The sequence below is a fragment of the Aquarana catesbeiana genome, linkage group LG01, assembly GCF_042186555.1.
Source record: "Aquarana catesbeiana isolate 2022-GZ linkage group LG01, ASM4218655v1, whole genome shotgun sequence".
NCBI classification, from domain to species: domain Eukaryota; kingdom Metazoa; phylum Chordata; class Amphibia; order Anura; family Ranidae; genus Aquarana; species Aquarana catesbeiana.
The window spans coordinates 527,832,835-527,856,678 of NC_133324.1; the positions used below are offsets into that span (position 1 = coordinate 527,832,835).

Genomic DNA, 23,844 nt, shown 5'->3' on the forward strand with positions numbered 1-23,844 from the left:
CCTCCCACGGCTTGTAAAAGCAGTCTAGAGGCTAATTAGCCACTAGGATTGCTTTTACATGAAAGCCGACCGCTGGCTGAAAAGAATGATACCAAGATGATACCTAAACCTGCAGGCATCATTCTGGTATAACCATTCAAAGTCGTGAATGGCGTACCTGAAGACAAAAAAATGGTTAACAATAAAGCACAGTAAACGGTAAAGTATAAAAAATTGCATACCTGAAAAGCAAACATGATAAAACATAATAACAATAAAACATTGCAGAATAGAATACAGTAAAAAAGAGCAGAACAAGAGAGAGAGAATAGAGAGAGAGAGAGAGAAAACAATAAAACGACAACTATTTTTTTTTATTTTATATATATATTTTTTTTTTTTTTTACACTTTTTTTGTAACTAACTTTTATAACGGTAACCGGTTCCAGGTTCGGGTCTCTCAAAATGCGATGGCATCTTGGGAGACCCTGTGAAAGTGTGCCTAGTCTGTGCAATGCTGTACCCTACGCTAATACTCAACTAATGAATGGTAGCGTTCAAAACATTCACCAATGCAAAGACCAGGATTGTCAGGACAGGAGGGACAATAATAGAGGGTGTCACGCCTATATCCGTGCTTGCTGCAGACACAACATCTTTTTTGGGGGGGTTCGTTGGGTAGGGGTACTCGGGAGGACATAAAGAAAATGCCTCTCATGCAGCCGACTGCATTTGGTTGGGGATGTGAGGCTGCTGGTGCTTGACAGTTCAATAAAAAGCTACCAAAAAAACTGTTAGCGATCGCAGGGATCAGGCCTGACTCTGCGAACGCTGCAGTTATGCGTTTAGTGTTTTGTAAGTGTCAGTGATCGATCGATACTGCACTTGGGTGGGCTGGGCTGGGCGGAGGGGCAAAACGCAGGTGCTAGCAGGTATCTGGGCTGATCCCGCTAACACTGCGTTTTTGGGAACCCTAAACTGCTGGGGACGCTAGTATAGATCTGATCGGATCAGATATTGATCCGATCAGATACTATACCACTAAGGGAGGTGTACGGTGCGTGCGTGGGTGTTAGCGGTACTGGCGCTAATCTGACGCTGCCTGGGGCGATGCATATCACCGCCGGGCAATCAGGGGGCTAAACCTTTATTCGGTAATAAACGGCGGGTGCCCTGACACTATAAAAAATAAACAAACTAACCAGCGTCACCCGTAACAGTTATACGGTGATCAGTGGTGAAAGGGTTAACTAGGGGGCAATCAAGGGGTTAAAACATTTATTAGATAATATATGGGGGTCCCTGACGCTATAAAACGCTGACGGCGAACCTAAATATTTACCTCACTAACTAGCGTCACCAGCGACACTAATACAGCGATCAGAAAAATGATCGCTTAGCGACACTGGTGACAGGGGGTGATCAAGGGGTTAAAACTTTATTGGGGGGGGTTAGGGGGGTATCTTAGACCTAAAGGGGGGTAATACTAACTGTCCCAACACTGTAACTGTCACAAACTGACACCAATGCAGTAATCAGAAAAAAAAAAAAAACTGCTGGTGTCAGTTTGTGACAGGGGGGGGATCGGGGTGTTTAGTGTGCCTGGCATGTTCTACTGTGTGTAGTGTTTGTGCACTCACATACCTGTCTTCTCTCCTCGGGCCGGAACGGAAATTACCGAGCCGAGGAGAGATGACATAATTTCCTTTGCTGCTGTTTAGCATACAGCAGCAAAGGAATGTTCTCATTGGCCGGCGGCGATCGCGAGGGGGGGGCCACGAACGGATGGCCTCGCCCTCACCTCCGATCGCCGGGGGACAAAAGACGACCGCCTCGGGCAGCGGGGGGGTCCGATCGGACCCCCCACCCGCGGAAGGCAAATCACGTATATGTACGTGATTTTGCCTGTCCGTGCCACCTTGCCGACGTAAATCGGCGTGAGGCGGTCGTCAAGTGGTTAATGAGCTTGTTGCACAAATCACTTTATTTATGATATCTATGGCTATGCATATTTATAATTTATTTAATCCTTGTTGCGCACTATATTTGATTGGCTGCTCCTGCTTGAGCTTGGCACACACGCACATTATGATGACTTAAAAGTTTAAAGTCATCACCAGTGGCAGCTGGTGCTCAAAATTTTTAGGGGGGGCGCAAACAAACTGAAAAAAAAAAAAAAACCCATCAAACGCAGCCACTGTGCCATCACATTAATTCACCAAGCACTATATTTGGCTGCTTGCTTCTGGTTGGCATGTGGCGCACACACACGAACATGATGACGATCAAGAAGTAGTACCTGGCTGCTACTAGGCTGCTATCCTTGGTGCTGCTGCTGGGGGTTCCCCGTCACGCCGTCATCCATTCCTTCTCCCATTCTCTCTTCTCCTCCTCACCTCAAGTCACAGTCCCCTCCCCACTCCGGGGAGAAGATCATGTCGCACAGAGGAGGGTAGGCGGAGCATTAGGCTCCGCCTCCACCACTGTTACCCTACGTGGATCTGGTCTGGCCAGTCATCGGCCTTAATGGGGCGCCTGTCACTCCCCTCACCAGGCCAAGTAGCAATATTAGCAATTGTCGCAGGCCGGTGGTGGCTATATTAGTGCTGAAGGCAACCGTGGGCGGACGGGTGGGTTTTTTTTTTTTTTTTTCGTGCGGGGGCGGCTTTTTGCCGCCCCCCCATGGCACTTGCCATGGCTGCCATACCTTAGATACGCCACTTCCACGGAGAACATGCATAAGTTTTGTGCTCCCGTTCTAAATGACAAACTCACTATCCTAGATCACAGGTTTAAAGATATAACGTGTTAAATGCGTCCTGAAACCGACAGCTTTCACACCATATCCAGGCTTACCGTAGCTTTACTAATAAGGAAAACTGACTCCTGACTAGCCAGCGACAGCTCCGGGTCAGACTTCATTAACGCTTTCACCCGCGACAACGGCAACTTCACCAGCTTTAGTACCGGGGCAGCAGCACATTCGGCTTTATCACCCGCATGCCTATCATCAAGATCAACTTCAGAAGCGTCTGCACGTCTTACAGTGGTATCTAGCACAACTGCCTCTTCCTCCGCTGCCATCACACGAGCCGAAAAATTCCTTCCAATAGCACGCGAAGATCGAGTATGACGTTGAAAGGGCGCGCCAGTCTGTGTTTACGAGGCTGGTTTTCCGTCAGATTAGTGTTGGGTGGCATCGGGATATAGGTCATTTAAAAACATTGTACGTCCTAATGTCCAGCACCCTATACCCGCTTGCTCCAGCAAGTTGTTGCAACGTAGTCGTAGACTTTCCTACTCTGTTCGCTTCCATATATCCCTAGCAAATGAAAACTAGCCGCTACTAAAGGCTAAAGTGTGACCACGTGATGGGGCATGTCACTTCGCGTTGGTTTGACGTAAGCAAGATGCGCCCACACAGGAAGGTGTAGGTTTATATCGCCCTTTAGGTGTTCGGTTATGTTGTTATCCTAACGTCGGTTCATCTGTATAGGAACAGTGCTCCTAACTACGTTTTTTAATCCGTCTTTGGGTTCTAATAGACGTAAAAAGAAGATACCGAGTATAACCTAAATATGCAGTCAGGTTCGTACTCGCCTCCACGTAAGAGTCGGAGCCTAGGTCGGTCTGGTAGCTCTGATAGTCCTGATTATAGGTCCAAGAAGAAACAAAAAAAAAAGGTTCGATCCTATAGCAGAGAACGAGGTCAATACCGTTCCAGCAGTTGGCAGCGCACGCAAAAGAGAAGGTCCCGCAGTCGTAATAGAAATAGCAGCGTCCGGAGAAAATCCAGGTAAGACATGTAGTTTGCCTGGTAAGAATACAGTAAAACAGTATTTGTTTCACTATTCTGGTGATGGTAGAAAAATCTTATGAAGCAAGTATATACAAAGCTGTATGCAATTTGGTGGTGCAAACAACCAGTAATCCCTCATAAAATCGCAGATTTGACCAGCTGAAGCAAAATCTTGTTATGAATTCCTGTCTCGCTGCAGTGACCTAAAGCAGCACTTTTAAAAAAACAAACAAAAAAAAAACTAGGCTCATAAAGGGAAGTTTACCCCTCAGATTATCTAAGGCTTTGTGCACTGTCACCCCCCCCCCCTTTTTTTTATTATTTATCAAAGTGGTTCTAAAGCCTTAACATTTTCTTTTACCTTTTAACAAGTGGGCGGGGCCACGTCCCGCTGTCTGTGTCAATGTATGCAGCAGTGAGGCTTGGGAGCGAGCATGGACTTGTGGAAGCAGCTTCCTGTGGGGTCACCAGACATAGAGGAGAAGCCAGGAGGCGCCGGCAGGGGGTCTGAGTAGAGGAGGTTGATTTCATTTTCATTCCACAGAGTAGGTAAGTATAGAAATGTTTATTTAGAAATAAAATTAGCTTTCACACCACATTAAACTTTATGCCTAGTCCTACGGCCAAAGCTGCCATCATTCTCACCTAGGCAAGAATGACATGTCCCTGCTGCCTCAGTCACCTGAAATTCCACATATCCCAGAAGGCTGCAGGGATGGTCAAAATATAGTTTTATTTCTGGGGGGGTGCTTTAAGCTTTAAATATTAAACATAAAGCTGATTAGTTGCCAGGCACAGCGGCTCCAGATTCTAGCAGCTTCAGTTTTGATAAAGTATAGATTCACATAATACAAAGCCTTCTGTGTCATTTCCCCACATCCCCCACCTCCACACAACAGGATTGTAAAGAAAATGAAATAAATATAAATGTAAAAAAAAATTTAAAATGGTATTAAACCCAAAAAAAAATGTAATACATTGTAGCTTACCAGGCTTTTTTTTTTGTTTGTTTTTTACCTGGTGATCCAGTTAGTATTCCAAAAGAAAAAGGGGGAAAAAAACTATTGCTTTAACTGCTTATAAAGTAATATTCTGTGAATGAAGATAGAAAAGCTTCTCTGTGATGGCAGCCAGCAGTACGCCCCAGTACTCTAGCCCCATCATGATCCAGCAATATGCACAAAAGCCTCGGCAATCACAGCCAGTGAGCCAATGAGGAGAGAGAGGTAGGGGGCCAAGCTGCAGCTCTGTGTGAAAGGACAGGCAGAGCAGCCGGTGCCCCCATAGCAAGCTGCCTGATCTGGGGACACTTGGCAGGAGGGAGACGCCCGGGAGCTCTGTCGAGTGACCCAAAAAGAGAAGGATCAGGGCTGCTTTGTGCAAAACCACTGCACAGAACAGGGAAGTATGACATGTTTGTTATTTAACCACTTGTCGACCAACCGCCATAGTTATGCAACAGCAGGTAGGCACGTTCCCACAAATCGCCGTAGGTGTACGTCGGCTCCTTAAGGAGCCATAGCAGGCGCTTGCCCTCTGTACGTCGGGGGACCCGATGCTCTTGTCCTGCGGCTGCGATGTCCTACCGGCGATCGCGGGAACAAGAGCCAGAATGGGGATCCGTTCTGACAGGGGGGTTAGAGAGAGATCTGCTGTTCCTAGTGATTTTTAACAGCGATCTTTCTCCTCCTCCAGTGAGCCCTGCCTCATACAGTTAGAAACACTCCCAGGGAACACACTTGACCCCTTGATTGCCCCCCTAGTGTTACCCTTTCCCTGCCATTGACATTTATACAGTAATTGGTGGCTATTTTTAGCTCTGATCGCTGTATGAATGTCAGTGGTCCCAAAAAAAGTGTCAAAAGTGTCCGATCTGAATGTCGCAGTTCCGCTAAAAATTTCAGATCACCGCCATTACTAGTAAAAAAAAAAAAATGCCATTAATATATGCCCTATTTTGTAGACGCTATAACTTTTGTGCAAATCAATATACGCTTATTGTGATTTTTATTTTACCAAAAACATGTACAAGAATAAATATTGACCTAAACTGATGACATTTTTGTTTTTATTTTTTAATTTTTTTGGAAGGATATTTATTATAGCAAATAGTAAAAAAATTTTTTTTTTTTTAAAAATTGTCGCTTTTTTTTTTGTTTATAGCGCAAAAAAAAAAAACTGCAGAGGTGATCAAATACCACCAACAGAACAGAAAGCTCTATTTGTGCGAAAAAAAGGATGTCAATTTTGTTTGGGTACAGCTTCGCACGACTGCGCAATTGTCAGTTAAAGTGGCGAAGTGCCCTATTGCAAAAAATGGCCTGGTCATTAAGGGGGAAAATCTTCCGGTCTGTAAGTGGTTAAAAAAAAAACAATTGCCTTTTAATATGACTTTAATGATCCGTTTGTTTTTGCGGCTGGAGCTGCATGCAGGCAGCCTAGGTTGCTCAATGAAGTGCAGTGGCTGCTTGGACACAGCTATCAAGACAGCAATTCTAATTTCCCTTATCGTCTTTCAGGACAGCACTTGAGAGAGCGACTCTTCCCCTTGCAAACAGGAAACACCTCTTCCACCAAACTTTAAAAGGAGGCTCCTTTCCACACATTGTCAGTTTTTGTGTTTCCTCCGGAGGGAACACTTCGTGGGGAAGTCAGGGCTCTCAGGTGCCGTCCTGGGAGCTCAGGTTTCCTGTGTTTTTTTTACCAAATGCTTTATACCTCATGAGAGCTGTTCCTCCCATTTCACAGCTGATGCTAGGTGCTGCTGGCTGGGCTCCCTCTCCCTCTTCATCTGGGCTCAGGGTGAGTCTGACTGTCGTGGGCATTGCTCCTAGGCGGTGGCCGTTTACTGTGTTTTTTTTGTCAGGTCCACCGCCTGTTGCTTATTGCACCGCCGCCATCTTGGGGATGGCAGCAGGGCTCCATCCGCCGGAAGTGAGGCATCCGGAAAGGGGGCGGCGCCCACGGAACAGGCGTACGGTGTCATTTCCACCGGAAATCGCAGAGGGAAAGGGGAAGAACTGGGCTGGTGCTTATTTAGTGGTTCCGGTCCGGTGCACTGGCGCTATTGGAGTCCGGAACCGGCGTTTTTAGCCACACAACACAGCAAGCACTCCTCGATGGAATTGATGGCGGCAGCTAGTGGGACAGGCACCAGCAAGGCCCGGGTAAGGGGCAATTGTATACTGTCCTCCTTGTACTATGGGGTCGGTCTCACTGGGATGGTTTCTTCTTTTTGTCTCATGGCAGGCCAAGAGCTCTGATCCAGTGGCAAAAAGGAAATGCCCTTCATGTAAAGCCAAAACTACCCGAAGGATGGAAGAAGAGGTTATGTCAAGCCTGTATTGATTTGCTAGTTAAAGAAGAAGCTTCTTCCGCTTGCAGCGACTTGATTGCATCTGTTAAAAAAGAACTTGATGCGACTATCCAATCATTTCGCTCTTCGCTAGCAAACCCATCCCTGAATCAGCCTACTACCTCACAGTCCTCTCAAGGCTCACTTATAGTCTCGGCGGTGGAGACTGAGGCATCTCCTACCCCAGAGGGACATTCCCCCTCGCAATCTGAGGATTCTGATGAGGGGGAGGAAGGAGAAAATTTACCTTCAAAATTTAAATTGTCTTTAGAACAGGTAGGTGGCCTGTTAAAAGCAATCTATACCACACTGGGTCTGGAGGAGGAAAGAAAGGAGTTATCTCTGCATGATAAAATGTATGCAGGGCATAGCGAACACAAAAATCGCAATTTCCCAGTACACTCTGTTATTTCTGAAGCTATTAAAGAAAGAGTGGACAGAGCCAGAGAGAGAGCCTTTCTTTCCCAAAGCCTTAAAAAGGCGTTTTCCTTTTGATGAAGATCCAGCGGCGGTTTGGAACAAAAACCCCAAACTAGATGCCGCGTTTTCCCAAGTCTCGAGGTCAACAGATTTGGCATTCGAGGACAGGGGGGTGTTGAGAGATCCCATGGATAAAAGGATGGACCAGCTACTAAAAAGGGCTTGGCAATCCATCATGGGAAATCTTAAACCTGCTATGGCAACTACGGTGGTATCCAGGAATATTCTGGTTAGATCAACTTAAGGCCCATATCTCAGCAGACTCACCAAAACAAGAAATTTTGGATTCATTCTCGACTGTCTGCCGCTGTTGCATTTATATCTGATGCATCAGCGGAATCAATTAAAATGACAGCTAGATCTGCTGCCCTAGCCAACTCGGCCAGAAGGGCTCTGTGGTTGAAAACTTGGCCGGGGGACATGGCATCCAAAAACAAGCTGTGTGGGATACCGTTCCTGGGTGACTTGCCTTTTGGACCTGACTTATGCCGCGTACACACGGTCGGACTTTTCGTCTACAAAAGTCCAACGGACGCTGACGGACTAAAGCTGGCTGGTAATCCGATCGTGTGTGGGCTTCTCCGGACTTTCAACGGACTTTTTCAGCCTCAAATCCGACGGACTTTTAGATTTGAAACATGCTTCAAATCTTTCCGACGGACTCGAGTCCGGTTGAAAAATCCGCTCGTCTGTATGCTAGTCTGACGGACAAAAACCCACGCTAGGGCAGCTATTGGCTACTGGCTATCAACTTCCTTATTTTAGTCCGGTGTACGTCATCACGTAAGAATTCGACGGACTTTTGTGTGATCGTGTGTAGGCAAGTCTGTTCGTTAGAAAGTCCGCCGCAAGTCCGTCGAAAGTCCGTCGGACAGGCTGTCGGACTTTTGTAGCTGAAAAGTCCGACCGTGTGTACGCCCCATTAGATGCGGTTCTAGATAGAACAGCTGATAAAAAGAAGTCTTTTCCCATCAAAAAGAAAAAAACAGCCAGTTAAACGTTTTTTTCGTTCCCAAAGGGCTCAAGAACAAACCAAACCCCAGGAGAAAATAAAAAAATGGGCATCGCAGAAGGGTAAAGGAAAAGGAAATGTCCTTTTCCATCCTCCTGCAGCCTCCGGTAAAACGCAATGACTTGTGCGTACCAGTGGGGGGAAGGCTTCAAAGTTTCCTCCCCCTTTGGGCCAGCATGACAGAAAGTCAATATATTTTGGACATACTGTCCCAAGGTTACAGGATAGAATTTTCGGATTGCCCGCCAGAAAGATTCTTTGTAACAAACTTACCAAGGGGTCTAACAAAGGCCCTGGCCATGAAGAACCTTTTAAAGGATCTGAGGCACCAGAGGTTAGTGATACCAGTATCCCCAGAAGAACAGGGTCAGGGCTTCTATTCACACATCTTTCTGATAGAAAACCATCCGGAAACTTCCGTCTTATCCTCAACCTAAAACCCCTGAACAAGTTAGTCCTATACAAAAAGTTTTGTATGGACTCAATTTTCACAGTCGGGAACATTCTGACAAAAGATTGTTTTTTATGGCATCAATCGATCTGAGGGATGCTTATCTTCATGTTCCTGTAGCACCTCAGTCCCAGAAATTCCTGAGGTTTGCGGTGAATATGGGCAAAGAGATTATACATCTTCAGTTCAGGGCCCTTCCCTTCGGCCTGTCGTCAGCTCCTCGTATTTTTACGAAGATAATGGCGGAAGCTCTCGCCCCTCTTCGACTCCAGGGGATTGCGGTAATTCCATATCTGGATGACCTCCTCTTTTTTTGCCCCATCCAGGGAAAAGTTGCAGGAGGATTTGAACAAAGCCCGCAGTCATTTGGAGTCACTAGGGTGGATAGTGAATGTTCAAAAATCAAATTTCACTTCAAACAAATCAACCGATTTCAGTCCGAAAGATTGTGATGCATCGCGGAATCGAACCGAATTGTGGACAGGATAATCGTAATCGAATCGTGAGACCAGTGAAGATGCGCACCCCTACTTAACGCCGCATCCGGCTCACAGATGACGGGAGGAGATGCACCCACCCCTATAAAGGCCCAACCTCCCAGCCTGCTCGACTTGGAGAAGGTGGCCTCCGACCTCAAGATCAGACATTCAGGCAGTCACCCGCCGCATTAGTGATGTGGAGCAGACGACCCGAAACCAATGCTGCCGCTATTTGTCAAGTGCAAGGCAATTATGACATGCAGCTCACACACCTCCTTGACAGGCATGTGGAGGACCTTGACAATCGAAGCCACAGGCACAATATCTGAGTGTGAGGGGTGCCTGAGGGTAATGATCCTGGACTCCTCCAACAAACAATTTGCACTTTTTAATGACCTGATTGACCGCCAGCAGTTTCACCCATTGAGATGGAAAGAGTACATCGTGCCCTGCGCCCTCAACCCTGTGAAACTGAGCCACCTAGAGATGTGATCTGCTGCATTGTGAAATTTTTCACAAAGCATGAGAAAGGGGTCGGATTGTCCATAATGGCGCTGAGGTTAAACTTTTTCAGGACTTATCCCAGATAACTCTACAGAATAGAAGAGCCCTACGCCCCCTACTGGAAGCACTCCGCACCCGGAATATACAGTATCGATGGAAGTTCCCTTTCGGCCTGTCTGCTTCCGCCAGGGTTCGCTCTGCTTTACTCCGCACCCGGAAGATCTGCAGGCCTTCTGCAAACAACTTGATCTGCCACACATCGACCTTCTGGAATGGTACACCTTCTATTTTCTGATAGGAACCATGGCTCTCAGTCTCACTCATCCTCCCCATCTATGAGAAGGGACTGTCTGGAGACCTAAATGACTATGCCTTCGCTCTGCCATATACCAGCCATATGCCTGTAAGTGTCCTTAACACTAGCTTTTTCTCAGTTTTTTTTTTTTTTGTTTGTTTTTGTTTTCTGTTTTCCTCCCCGTTTTTTCGTTCTCCCCCTCTGCCCGCTGGATTCAACAGGCCGTTATGTCAACCTCCAACATGGACGTGACAGGTGAGAGCTTCTCACGGGACGCTTTGTTCTATGCCATCCGCCCTGGCAACGGCCTTGACATCTGTGGCCCGTATCCCGGGAAAGTGACTACTGTCAGTGGACTGAACACCTGCTGGACAACCCCCCCCCCCCCCCCCCTCCCCCGTGAGAGGTAAAATACACCACTGATCATACACACTCAGGGTAGCCCACTACTTTGGATTCTGAACTGGACACATTGTTGGCTGGCTTTATAGACCAAACAACCCGGTTGTGACAGACTCACTCGGGATAGAGGCTTTTGGAGGGGACTGAATGTGAGCCTCTTGCCTACAGATTATGGGCCCTGGCATTTGGGGTACCCTTGAGGTGTTGTTACTTTGGCTTTGGGTCCTTGTCCCCCAGGACACACAGACTCTGGGGACCCTGTATTTGCCATAGTAGCAATAGTGACTGAGTCATACTGTTGGGACTCTTACTGTGAGTAGATGCTAATGTCATCAACTCCACTCACCTGTCTGATGTCAGCTATAATGTGTTTAATGTAAATGAGTTTAGTCTGGCTTACCACAGGTTCTAAGGGTATTCAACTCATTGTTGTTTGTTCTAATTAACCCTGTGTTGATGTTTATGGTAATGTGTGTTGAATAGTCAATGAGCTAGGAGACGTAGTCACTTAGTCTGGGTAAAAGGATTAGTTAATTAGCTCATGTTAATTAGGTTAGGTTTTAGTCATTCTGCTGTGTATATATTTGTGTGAGATCTCAAATAAAGAGTCAGTCCATGTTAGCAACAAGCAAGTGTCGCCTTGTGTTGTGCTCAGAGAGGTTGGAATATCTGATATCTGTATCCAGACTACAAGGAAGTGGTATACTGGCGGAAGCACTCAAGCGGAGTGTCGGATGTTCCGTGACACCGGTGAATATCTCATGCACTGTGCCTAGGATCCCTTACCTTGCCATAAGCCAGCCCCCCCCCCTTTCCTTTTGAGCTAGGAACTTGAGATATTGCCCCATCGCTGAACACATAACCCCTTGTGTAAGAATGCCTTAACTATGACTTCACTACGCATTGTAGGGAGCTCTTTGGGAAGTAACTGGAGCCTGTTGTGGAGAGTACGGGAACACGTAGGAACTGACCTAGGCATATCTAAATCTTGCTGTACTCGCCCATCAGCACAATGCCTCCAAGCGTAATAGTTAACTCTGTTATCTCTGGCTCAACTGCTATGTTACTTCTGCTAGAGACTTGAACCAGAGTATAACTACATGGTGACGCCAAAAATACAGGGGCCGGTAGTGGGGCTCCTCTTGCCTCCAAATGCACACGGGGGCCCATCTGCTGCTCCAGTGGGGGGTGTCACGCTAGTTTTACTTAGAGTCCTGGCGTGCCTCCTCACTGGTGTATGTGGACGAACCCCCAGATGAACCTTTCATGAGGTTTTAGCGAGTGGCATATGGGGATTCGCGTGCATCTCCCGTGGCGCATGTTTTTCCAAAAAATGGTGCAATTCGGCCCCTGCTGAAGCTTTTCTGACATCAGCTCAAATCCCCAGCTTCGCAGTAGGCAACAAGCCTAACTTTCATAGGTAGCCAGGTGCCCTACAGCTCCTTAAATGGTAATCACGTCATTTTATACACCCCTGATCACCTATTGTCAAATACCATGATACCATGCGGCGGGGGGGATTGTACGCCGATACACCTACGGCCTCTCCTATCATATTTTTGCCAGAACTTAAAACGTGTATAATAGATTTGCCCATTTCGTACTACCTGTGGGGGTGTGTGGCGAGCCGAGAGCCCAGAGTTGTCTTTTATGCATATTTTGAGTCCTGTCGAGCCTGCACTGTTATTGATGCCTCATTAAGCATTCTGTAAACAGTATACAGCTTAATGTTACACATCCTCTTGGCATGCGACAAACCACGTATTCAATTTGCACACCCTCGACGCTCCTGACTCTCGGGCAGCAGCACAAACAATCCCCACAATGTTAGACATGACCGTATCAATATAACCCATGCTATAGGGTAAATTACATGGGATACTTCGTCTCAGACGGAGGCGTGGGGGTTTGTTGTTGACGTGTTTTCCCACCCCCCCTCCTTCTTCCTTTTTTTTTTTTTTTTTTTTTTTTTTCTTTTTTCTTTTTTCTTAGAGTTGAAGCTGTGTATTTTGTCATGACTTGAAGTCAACACCAAATACTCATATGGCCTTAAGGCAACAAGACCATGGGACACCTTCACATCCCACCTACAGGTTGCCAAATACAAAGGCGATATATGGCTAAACCAAGTGTTATTATATTGTTTATACTTTTGTGGTTATTCCTTTTCTACACACTATTATGGCTCCCCAGTACCTTATTTTACATCATACCTTAATGCTTCACCATCCTCGACCCCCGGTTCGCGGAAGCCCTGTGGCTTCCGTCCCTCCATACATCCCAACTCAGCGGTCCTTCTGGACGATTGCTGACGATCCAGCCCGTTCTCCTATAGTTGGAATAGCTTGGGTCTAATGGGAGTGGTTTCATAATTATAAATCGGCTGCTGCATCTGCAAAGCTCTGAGGAAAGCTGCTGAGCCTGCATCCTTTTAGCTGTGATTTCCTATTGAAAGTATCTCACCAAAAATTTAATTTTTGTTCCAGGGGATGCCTGAAATCTGACTTGTATCTTAGTGTAGACTTCTGTGAAAATTGGTGAGCCACTCACAGAAGCAAGAAAATGGAAAATTGTATACTCACCTTTCCATAATTTTCCTTTCCTGACGCATCTTCATGGCAGCACACACTGGTTGTGACTCCATGCCCACAACCTGACAGGATTGGTTAACTATAAATTTGAAGGGTAGACACCCCGCTGCATTCTCTGTATATATCACCGTAAAACGTGGTGGGATTTTGTGTGCTGCCATGAAGATGCATCAGGAAAGGAAAATTACGGAAAGGTGAGTATACAATTTTCCGTTTTCCTGACGCCTTCATGGCAGCACACACTGGGAAATACCTCGCCAGTCGGGTGGGTGCAAGAAAATAATTATTCCTTTATAATGCGGAACAATTGGCTCTAACAACGGATCTACCGATGTCTGCCATAGCTAAGTGAGCAGACTCCACTCTATAGTAAGAAATGAAAGTGTGTCTGGAGGACCAAGTCGCTGCCTTGCAAATCGTAGCCACTGCCCTGGTCGAGTGAGCCCTGATGCCTTCAGAAATTGCCAGATGGCGAATGGAGTATGCCTTCTTGATGGATTTGACTAACCAGGAGGCAATAGTATGTGAAGTAGCCGCTTGACCTTGTCTGTTTCCATGAGGAATGACCATGAGGGAATCCATCTTCCCGAAAGGAGTTGTAGCCACAAGGTAATTAATGGTTGTTTTAACATCCAGAGGATGAGGTTCGCCTTAATCATTAGTAAAGGATGGTAGGACAATGTCTTGGTTGTAATGGAAGAAAGTTGCTACCTTTGGGATGAAGTAGTCTGAAGGTCTCAGTACCACTCTATCAGGAAAAAACACTAAGTAAGGTTCTGATGCCATCAGTGCTTGGATCTCAGATACTCTTTGCGGATGTAATTGCGATGAGAAAAGACAGTTTCAGAGTTAAATCCCACAGTGAGATTGATTCAGATGGAGTAAAAGGAGGATTGGAGAAGGCATCGAGGACTACTGAGAGGTCCCAAACTGGTTTCTTGGGAGGTTTGATCTTCAGACAGGCTCTCAGGCCTTGGATTACCAGAGGGTGTAATGCCCATCTGGTGCCTGTTTTGGCAGACAAAGCGGATACATGTACCTTAGGGTCCTTGAACTTAAGCCTTTGTTAACTCCTGACTGGAGGAACTCTAAAATTTGAGGAGGCTCTGGGGACACAGGAATCCATCCCTTCTGCTGTGCCATGGAAAAGAACTTACTCCAAATTCTTGTATAAGTGGTGGTGGTAGCTTTCCTGGCTTGCATCAGGGTTGATATTACTTCCTGAGAACAGCCTTGTTCCCTTAACCTAGCCATTTCAACTTCCAGGCCGTTGGATGCAACTTCTACGGAGCTGGGTGTAGGAATTGGCCTTGAGATAGCAGTTCCGGGGTTACCGGAAGAAGAATTGGAGGCTGAAGGCTGAGTTGCAATAGGGTTGTGACCCATGGTCTTCTCGGCCAAAGTGTGATTACTGTAACTGAAGATCTCCGGAGCCTGGACAGGAACTTCGCAGTGTAGGACGGACTTCCTCCATCAGCGTGTGACTCTTGGTACCCCCTGCTTCTGGATATAGGACACTGCCACACTGTTGTCCATCCGGATAAGCACACAGGACTGATGCAAATGCCATGAGAGCCTAGAAAGCTGCCCTGAGCTCTAGTATATTCGATACTACACCCTGGGCCTGGAACTGCCATCGGCCCTGAGCTACTTGATCTCAAAAGTGGCTCCCCAACCGCTCTGACAGGCATCCGAGAATTCTTTGATGACAGAGCAGAGTTTCTCGATTTTCTGCTAAAAGCAGGATATCGTCCAAATAATGGTGAATTTGCAGTCCCTTTTCTCTGAGTTATGCAACCAAGGGTAGCAAGACCTTGGTGAACGTCCTGGGAGCCGAAGAGGTGCCAAATGGGTGGCACTGGAGTTGGAAGTGACACTGGTTGATGGTGAATCGAAGAAACTTCTGAAAGGCGGGATGAATCAGGATATGTAGATAATCATCTGAGAAATCTACCGATAGCTTCCAGTCACCCAGGTTCACTGATAGAAGTATGGACTGGAGGCTTTCCATCTTGAAAGCCTCTATTCTGATGTTCCTGTTGAGATTTTTTTAAATCCAACACAGGCCGCAAGTCTCCTGTCTTGTTTTTTACCAAAAATAAGGGGGAGTAGAAACCTCTCCCCTTTTTGACATGATGAAACTTCTAGAATTGCTCTTTTTTGCTTCAATTCTGCTACATATTTTATTAGTAACCTCCTTTTGTTTAGCGAGGATGGCAGTCTGGTTGGTTGGAAGTGATTTCCTGGGAGTCTGCCCATAAACTTCCATTTGTGTCCAAATTTGATTGTGGATAGTGTCCACAGATCCTTTACATGACTTGACTAGCTCTGTATGAAGTTTTTGAGCCTGGTGCCCACCTGTGCCGGGTGGGCTGGCGAATCCTCAAAAGGACTTCTGCTGCTCTCCTGCCGGTGTAGTCTTGGACTTCTGCATCCTCAGGAAGGAAGGCCTTGCATTTTTCCAGTCCTTTCTAAATTCCTTACCGGGATGGTAGGATTTAGCTTCCCTGTATTTATCGGGAAGGTTGCGTCTGTAGGACGGACCCTTTTGGGCCTTGGGTCTCCTGTCAGAAGGAATTAACCCTGACTTCCCTCCCGTTACCTTGGAGATGGGGGAGTCTAATTTTAGACCCGAACAGGTTTGAGCCATCGTATGGGATTCTGCACCAATTCGTTTTGGATGCAGTATCGGCCAACCACGGTTTCAGCCATAAGGCCCTTCTTGCCGTGACTGAGGCTAGCATTGATCTTGCTGAAGACCTTATAATATCGACTGAGGCCTCCGCCACAAAGTCACCTGCCAATTTAATTTCCTGAAGAGCGGAGATTATCTTTTCTTAATTCAGTGCCGTCTTGAAGGTCTTTCTCCATCCTGGTTGCCCAACCTGAGATGGCTTTAGCTACTGCCACTGTGGTAATCGCTGGCCTGCAAGCTCTCCCGGCCATGGAATATGCTTTCTTCAATTCTAGATCCATTTTTCGATCAAGAATGTCCCGAAAGGAAACTGCGTCCTTGATTGGCAGAGTGACATGCCGGGCAAGACGCATCAAGGAGTCGTCGACGACGGGTGTGTTAATCAATGAATTGACTTTTGACTCTTTGCCAGTCTGTTGGTAAGACTAGACTGCTTATCAGATCTTTCCCATTCATCTTTAATTAGATCTTCCAGTTCATCTATAAAAGGGAAGTATTCTGGATCCTTTTTTTAAATTTGGGAAATATTTTTGAACCTTTCGCGGTTCCACTTTATCTTCTTCCCAGCCGATCGCTTCCTTAACTGATTTTGCAAAAGGTTAAACTAGGGAAAATCAAAGCCTGCAGACATCTCCTGATCCTCATCCCCCGGAGGAGGATTCTGACGCTTGGGTGCGTGGGAAGTCTGCCGATGATGTGCTGGGAGCAGGCCTATACGTTAGCGGTGCCGTTGTCTCCAGTATGGATTCCCGCACAGATTCTCCGAGATGCTCCGTAGCCAGTCTTGCGTCTGATTCCTTTTCCTTTGTTGCTTCATTGACGCATGAGCGGCAGGCTAGTTTATCTGGCAAGGCTGGTGCGCCGCATACCCAGCAAGCATTTGCTGCAGGACGGGTGTGGCGGCTCTGGCGGTGTGATGAAGGTGACCGTCTGCGGTGTGACCGACTATGACGGGAGCGGCTGTGGCGTAAGCGGCTGTCTTCGGTGGCGGGAGGAAGATCTTAAACGGCTTCTGCGGGACCTCCTGCTTGAAGCATGACTTGATCTTCTTCCATGCCTGGAACTTGCGGCTCTTGACCTGGTAGGGCTGCCAAAACGCAGCGTTAGTGGTCCAGCTCTCTTTTTTTATTTTTTTTCTCCCCTTCTTCAATACTTGCCAATGACGGACGGCCTCTTACCTAGTTTGATGGTGGTCTGTGGACTCCATAGTAATAATAGGCAGCCTGAAGGAGAATAAAAGAAAAAAGTTTTGTTTTTTTTTGCAAAGGAAGGGCTGGAGAGAGCCTTGGAGCAGCTGGAATGACTTACCTGAGTTGCTGAGTAAATTTGGCAAAGCAGGAGCGGAACTCAGTTTTCCTGAGCAGCTACAGCAAATACACAGAAAAAACAGTATTTTTAAACTTGGCGCCACTGTCGCGGCAAAATGACGCTCCTGTGCATGCGCAGTAGTGTCCCAAGCTTCCCGGCACCATCTTGGACTAGGGAACAGCCTTTCATAGGCAATAACCAGAGCAGAGGAGGAGTGTAAGGCGGCCATGATGGCTCTACAGGCCGTGGGCAACAAGGACCAGCAATCCCCCAAGCAGGGGAAAAACACTAAATGGAAAAAGAAAAGGACAGGTAGGATAAGAGAGGAGACCACTGCAAATTTTATAAAGCTTCTTTAAAGCTTACTGTGCCAGATATCCAGATGCCCCCTGAGACCACCAGAACAGGGGTTCCCTCCATAGAAGCTCCTTTAGAGACTGTACAGGAGGGACTTCCAAACAGGAGAGGCTTGAACCTGCTGGGGCGAGTGCAGTAAGAGGCTTTTTCCTTGATCATATAAATAGGAGAACCTTGTTCATCCCAATCTGTCAGGTGAGGATAAAAAAAATAATGCAGCGGGGTGTCTCCCCTTCAAATTTATAGTTAACCAATCCTGTCAGGTTGTGGGGACGGAGTCACAACCAGTGTGTGCTGCCATGAAGGCGTCAGGAAATTATGTTTCTGGAGGGCATTCTGTTTACAGAACACCCTCAGGTAGCCATATTGCATTGCAATGTCAGAAACTTACAGAGCTGCAGATTGAAAAGGAAAGGTAATTTTTAACCACTTGACCACTGGGCACTTAAACCCCCTTCCTAACAGACCAATTTTCAGCTTTCGGTGCTCTCAGACTTTTGAATGACAATTACTCAGTCATGCAACATTGTACTTACAGGTAAAAGCCAGTAAATTCGAATATTTTGAAAAACTTGATTTATTTCAGTAATTGCATTCAAAAGGTGTAACTTGTACATTATATTTATTCATTGCACACAGACTGATGCATTCAAATGTTTAATTCATTTAATTTTGATGATTTGAAGTGGCAACAAATGAAATTCCAAAATTCCGTGTGTCACAAAATTAGAATATTACTTAAGGCTAATACAAAAAAGGGATTTTTTAGAAATGTTGGCCAACTGAAAAGTATGAAAATGAAAAATATGAGCATGTACAATACTCAATACTTGGTTGGAGCTCCTTTTGCATCAATTACTGCATTAATGCGGCGTGGCATGGAGTCGATGAGTTTCTGGCACTGCTCAGGTGTTATGAGAGCCCAGGTTGCTCTGATAGTGGCCTTCAACTCTTCTGCGTTGTTGGGTCTGGCATTCTGCATCTTCCTTTTCACAATACCCCACAGATTTTCTATGGGGCTAAGGTCAGGGGAGTTGGCTGGCCAATTTAGAACAGAAATACCATGGTCCATAAACCAGGCACGGGTAGATTTTGCGCTGTGTGCAGGCGCCAAGTCCTGTTGGAACCTGAAATCTCCATCTCCATAGAGCAGGTCAGCAGCAGGAAGCATGAAGTGCTCTAAACTTGCTGGTAGACGGCTGCGTTGACCCTGGATCTCAGGAAACAGAGTGGACCGACACCAGCAGATGACATGGCACCCCAAACCATCACTGATGGTGGAAACTTTACACTAGACTTCAGGCAACGTGGATCCTGTGCCTCTCCTGTCTTCCTCCAGACTCTGGGACCTCGATTTCCAAAGGAAATGCAAAATTTGCTTTCGTCAGAAAACATGACTTTGGACCACTCAGCAGCAGTCCAGCTCTTTTTTTCCTTAGCCCAGGTGAGACGGTTTTCGCGCTGTTTCTTGGTCAACAGTGGCTTGACACGAGGTATGCGGCAGTTGAAACCCATGTCTTTTCAAGCGTCTCTTGGTGGTGGATCTTGAAGCACTGACTCCAGCAGCTGTCCACTCCTTGTGAATCTCCCCCACATTTTTGAATGGGTTTTTTTTCACAATCTTGACTAGGGCGCGGTGATCCCTATCGCTTGTACACTTTTTCTGACCACAGTTTTTCCTTCTCTTTGCCTCTCTATTAATGTGTTTGGACACAGAGCTCTGAGAACAGCCAGCCTCTTCAGCAATAACCTTTTGTGTCTTTCCCTCCTTGTGCAATGTGTCGATGGTCGCCTTTTGGACAGCTGTCAAATCTGAAGTCTTCCCCATGTTTGTGTAGGCTTCAGAACTGGACTGAGGCTGGGTTCACACTGGTGCGACACGACAGCCGTCCTACTTTGGATCCGACTTTGCCCTGCGACAGAAGCCGGCATGTGTCCGACTTTCAATGAACGGGGATCCGACTTGGATCCCCGCCAATGCCGGCACTGTGTTTGGTATGAATCTTTAGGGGGGAACTCCGCGCCAAATTTTAAATAAAAAACCGGCATGGGTTCCCCCTCCAGAAGCATACCAGGCCCTTGGGTCTGGTATGGACCTTGAGGGGAACCCCCTACGCCGAAAAAACGGCGTGGGGGGTCGCCCCCAATCCATACCAGACCCTTATCCGAGCACGCAGCCCGGCCGGACAGGAATGGGGGTGGGGACGAGCGAGCGCCCCCCCCCCTCCTGAACCGTACCAGGCCGCATGCCCTCAACATGGGGGGGTGTTGCCTTGGGGGAGGGGGGCGCGCTTCGGCCCCCCCACCCCAAAGCACCTTGTCCCCATGTTGATGAGGACAAGGGCCTCTTCCCGACAACCCTGGCCGTTGGTTGTCGGGGTCTGCGGGCGGGGGGCTTATCGGAATCCGGGAGCCCCCTTTAATAAGGGAGCCCCCAGATCCCGGCCCCCCACCCTATGTGAATGAGTATGGGGTACAGCGTACCCCTACCCATTCACCTAGGAAAAAAGTGTCAATTTAAAAAAAAACACTACACAGATTTTTAAAGCATTTTATTAGACAGCTCCGGGGGTCTTCTTCCGACTTCGGGGGTCTCTCCGGTTCTTCTCCACGCTCTCCGGATCTTCTGCCGGGCTCCTCCGCTCTCTTCTGCTCTTTTGCCGCTCTTTTGCTAAAGCGGAGGAGCCTGGTCTTCAATCTTCTGCCTTCTGCCTTCTGCCTTCTGCCTTCTGCCCTCTTCTCCTGATGTTGACACGACGCTCTCTGGGGCTAGAATGCTCTCTGTGCGCTCTGCTCTGACTTATATAAGCGGTGACCCCGCCCCCTTATGCCGTCACAGTCCCTGGGCATGCTGGGACTGTGACGTTTTAGGGGGCGTGGTCATCGGGTGATGACCACGCCCCCTAAAACGTCACAGTCCCAGCATGCCCAGGGACTGTGACGGCATAAGGGGGCGGGGTCACCGCCTATATAAGTCAGAGCAGAGCGCACAGAGAGCATTCTAGCCCCAGAGAGCGTCGTGTCAACATCAGGAGAAGAGGGCAGAAGGCAGAAGGCAGAAGGCAGAAGACCAGGCTCCTCCGCTTTAGCAAAAGAGCAGAAGAGAGCGGAGGAGCCCGGCAGAAGATCCGGAGAGCGTGGAGAAGAACCGGAGAGACCCCCGAAGTCGGAAGAAGACCCCCGGAGCTGTCTAATAAAATGCTTTAAAAATCTGTGTAGTGTTTTTTTTTAAATTGACACTTTTTTCCTAGGTGAATGGGTAGGGGTACGCTGTACCCCATACTCATTCACATAGGGTGGGGGGCCGGGATCTGGGGGCTCCCTTATTAAAGGGGGCTCCCGGATTCCGATAAGCCCCCCGCCCGCAGACCCCGACAACCAACGGCCAGGGTTGTCGGGAAGAGGCCCTTGTCCTCATCAACATGGGGACAAGGTGCTTTGGGGTGGGGGGGCCGCAGCGCGCCCCCCTCCCCCAAGGCAACAACCCCCCATGTTGAGGGCATGCGGCCTGGTACGGTTCAGGAGGGGGGGGGGCGCTCGCTCGTCCCCACCCCCATTCCTGTCCGGCCGGGCTGCGTGCTCGGATAAGGGTCTGGTATGGATTGGGGGGACCCCCCATGCCGCTTTTTCGGCGTAGGGGGTTCCCCTCAAGGTCCATACCAGACCCAAGGGCCTGGTATGCTCTTGGAGGGGGAACCCATGCCGGATTTTTATCTAAAATTTGGCGCGGAGTTCCCCCTCAAGATGATCTGAGCACAAGTCGCGTGCCGAAGTCGGATCATGCGAGACGGCAATCCGACTTTGATCCGACTTCAATGATAGTCAATAGGCTGAAGTAGGATCAAAGTCGGACCAAAGTAGTACAGGGAGCATTTCTAAAGTCGGAACGACTTGTGTCGGACCAGTTAGGACGGCTCCCATAGGGAAACATTAAATTTCACACGTCATGCGACATGAGCTCCCAATGTCGGAGCGTTTGTCGGACCAGTGTGAACCCAGCCTGAGAGACCATTTAAAGCCCTTTGCAGGTGTTTTGAGTTAATCAGCTGATTAGTTTGTGGCACCAGGTGTCTTCAAAATTTAACCCTTACACAATATTCTAATTTTGTGACACACGGAATTTTGGATTTTCATTTGTTGCCACTTCAAATCATCAAAATTAAATGAAATAAACATTTGAATGCATCAGTCTGTGTGCAATGAATAAATATAATGTACACGTTACACCTTTTGAATGCAATTACTGAAATAAATCAAGTTTTTCAAAATATTCTAATTTACTGGCTTTTACGTGTATATGAAATTTTTGTCCTTTTCTTTTTTTCACACAAATAGAGCTTTCTTTTGGTGGTATTTAATTCTGTAATATAATGAATTTTTCTTCGTTTCCGTTTATAAAATTTAGCAAATTAGAAATTTTTCTTCATACATTTTGGGCAAAATTTATACTACTACATATCTTTTGGTAAAAATAACCCAAATTGGTGTACATTATTTGGTCTTTGTAAAAGTTAGTCAACAAGCTATTGTGCCAATCTCTGAAAATTGATCACACCTGATGTACTTGACGGCCTCAATTCTTGAGACCCTAAGTGCCGGTTCACACAGGGGGCGACTTGTCAGGCGACCTAGCCGCCTGACAAGTCGCCTCCCGTTCTGTACAATGGAACCGTTCTAATAGGAGCGACGCAAGTCGCTCCGACTTAGAAAAAGGTTCCTGTACTACTTTGGGGGTGACTTGGGGCGACTTGCATAGACTTCTATACAGAAGTCGTTTTGCAAGTTGCCGTGGCAGTCGTGTAGGCGACCTGCAAGTCGTGCCGCCACTGTGTGAACCGGGGCTAACAAGCCAGGAAAGTACAAGTACCCCCCAAATGACCCCTTTTTGGAAAGTAGACATTCCAAAGTATTTAGTAAGAGGCATGGTGAGTTTTTTGAAGTTGTAATTTTTTTCCCTCAATTCTTTGCAAAATCAAGATAATTTTTTTTTTTTTTTTTTCACAAAAATTGTTATATTAGCTGGTTATTTCTCACACACAGCATATGCATAGCACAAAGTACACCCCAAAACACATTCTACTACGCCTCCTGAGTATGGTGATACCACATGTGTGAGACTTTTACACAGTATGGCCACATACAGAGGCGCAACATGCAGGGAGCACCGCCAGGCGTTCTTGGAGCATAAATTACACATCTAATTTCTTGACTACCTCTAATGCCCCGTACACACGGTCGGACTTTGTTCGGACATTCCGACAACAAAATCCTAGGATTTTTTCAGACGGATGTTGGCTCAAACTTGTCTTGCATACACCCGGTCACACAAAGTTGTCGGAAAATCCAATCGTTTTAAACGCGGTGACGTAAAACATGTACGTCGGGACTATAAACGGGGCAGTGGCCAATAGCTTTCATCTCTTTATTTATTCTGAGCATGCGTGGCACTTTGTCCGTCGGATTTGTGTACACACGATCGGAATTTCCGACAACGGATTTTGTTGTCGGAAAATTTTATCTCCTGCTCTCCAACTTTGTGTGTCGGAAAATCCGATGGAAAATATCCGATGGAGCCCACACACGGTCGGAATTTCCGACAACATGCTCCGATCGGACATTTTGCATCGGAAAATCCGACCGTGTGTACGGGGCATTACACTTTTGAAGTCCCTGGAGCACTAGGACAATGGAAACGCCCCTAAAATTACCCTATTTTGGAAAGAAAACAACCCAATGTATAATCTATAAGGCATAATGAGTCTTTTGAACATGTCATTTTTTTTCTACAAGTTTTTGGAAAATGTGTAAAGAAAATGAAAACGCGCTTTTTTTTTTTTTTTTTTTTTTTTACACAAAGTTGTCCATTTATACAATACTTCTAACATACAGCTTGTACATACCAAAAATTACACCCCAAAATAGATTCTCCTAATCCTCCTGAGTATGGCGATACCACATGTTTGAGACTTTTAAACAGCCTGGCCACATACAGAGGTCCAACATCCAAGTAGCACCTCCAGGCATCCTAGCAGCATTAATTACACATGTAATTTTCTGACTACCGATCACATAGCAGGTACATACCAAATAACAACAAAAGATTGCCTGGTGTTTTAGAAGTGCAGTGGTCCACAGAG

General features: G+C 46.9%; 2 protein-coding genes across 5 annotated transcripts in view; one reads left to right on the forward strand and one right to left on the reverse strand.

The window, feature by feature from the left end:
* POLE4 (DNA polymerase epsilon 4, accessory subunit) overlaps positions 1-3,364 on the reverse strand; it is a 123,668-nt gene extending 120,304 nt beyond the window's left edge. Inside the window, exon 1 of one of the 4 annotated variants that reach the window (XM_073594716.1) lies at positions 2,836-3,364. In XM_073594716.1, the coding sequence (XP_073450817.1) occupies positions 2,836-3,063 (228 nt within the window). In that variant the 5' untranslated portion in view covers positions 3,064-3,364. The remainder of the gene's footprint in view (positions 1-2,835) is intronic. The other 3 variants (XM_073594738.1, XM_073594731.1, XM_073594723.1) reach the window with 3 other exon arrangements.
* The window catches only part of CACTIN (cactin, spliceosome C complex subunit), a 491,157-nt gene continuing 469,834 nt past the window's right edge, over positions 2,522-23,844 (forward strand). The window contains exon 1 of the mRNA XM_073594704.1: positions 2,522-3,775. Coding sequence (XP_073450805.1) covers positions 3,558-3,775 — 218 coding nt within the window. The 5' untranslated portion in view covers positions 2,522-3,557. The remainder of the gene's footprint in view (positions 3,776-23,844) is intronic.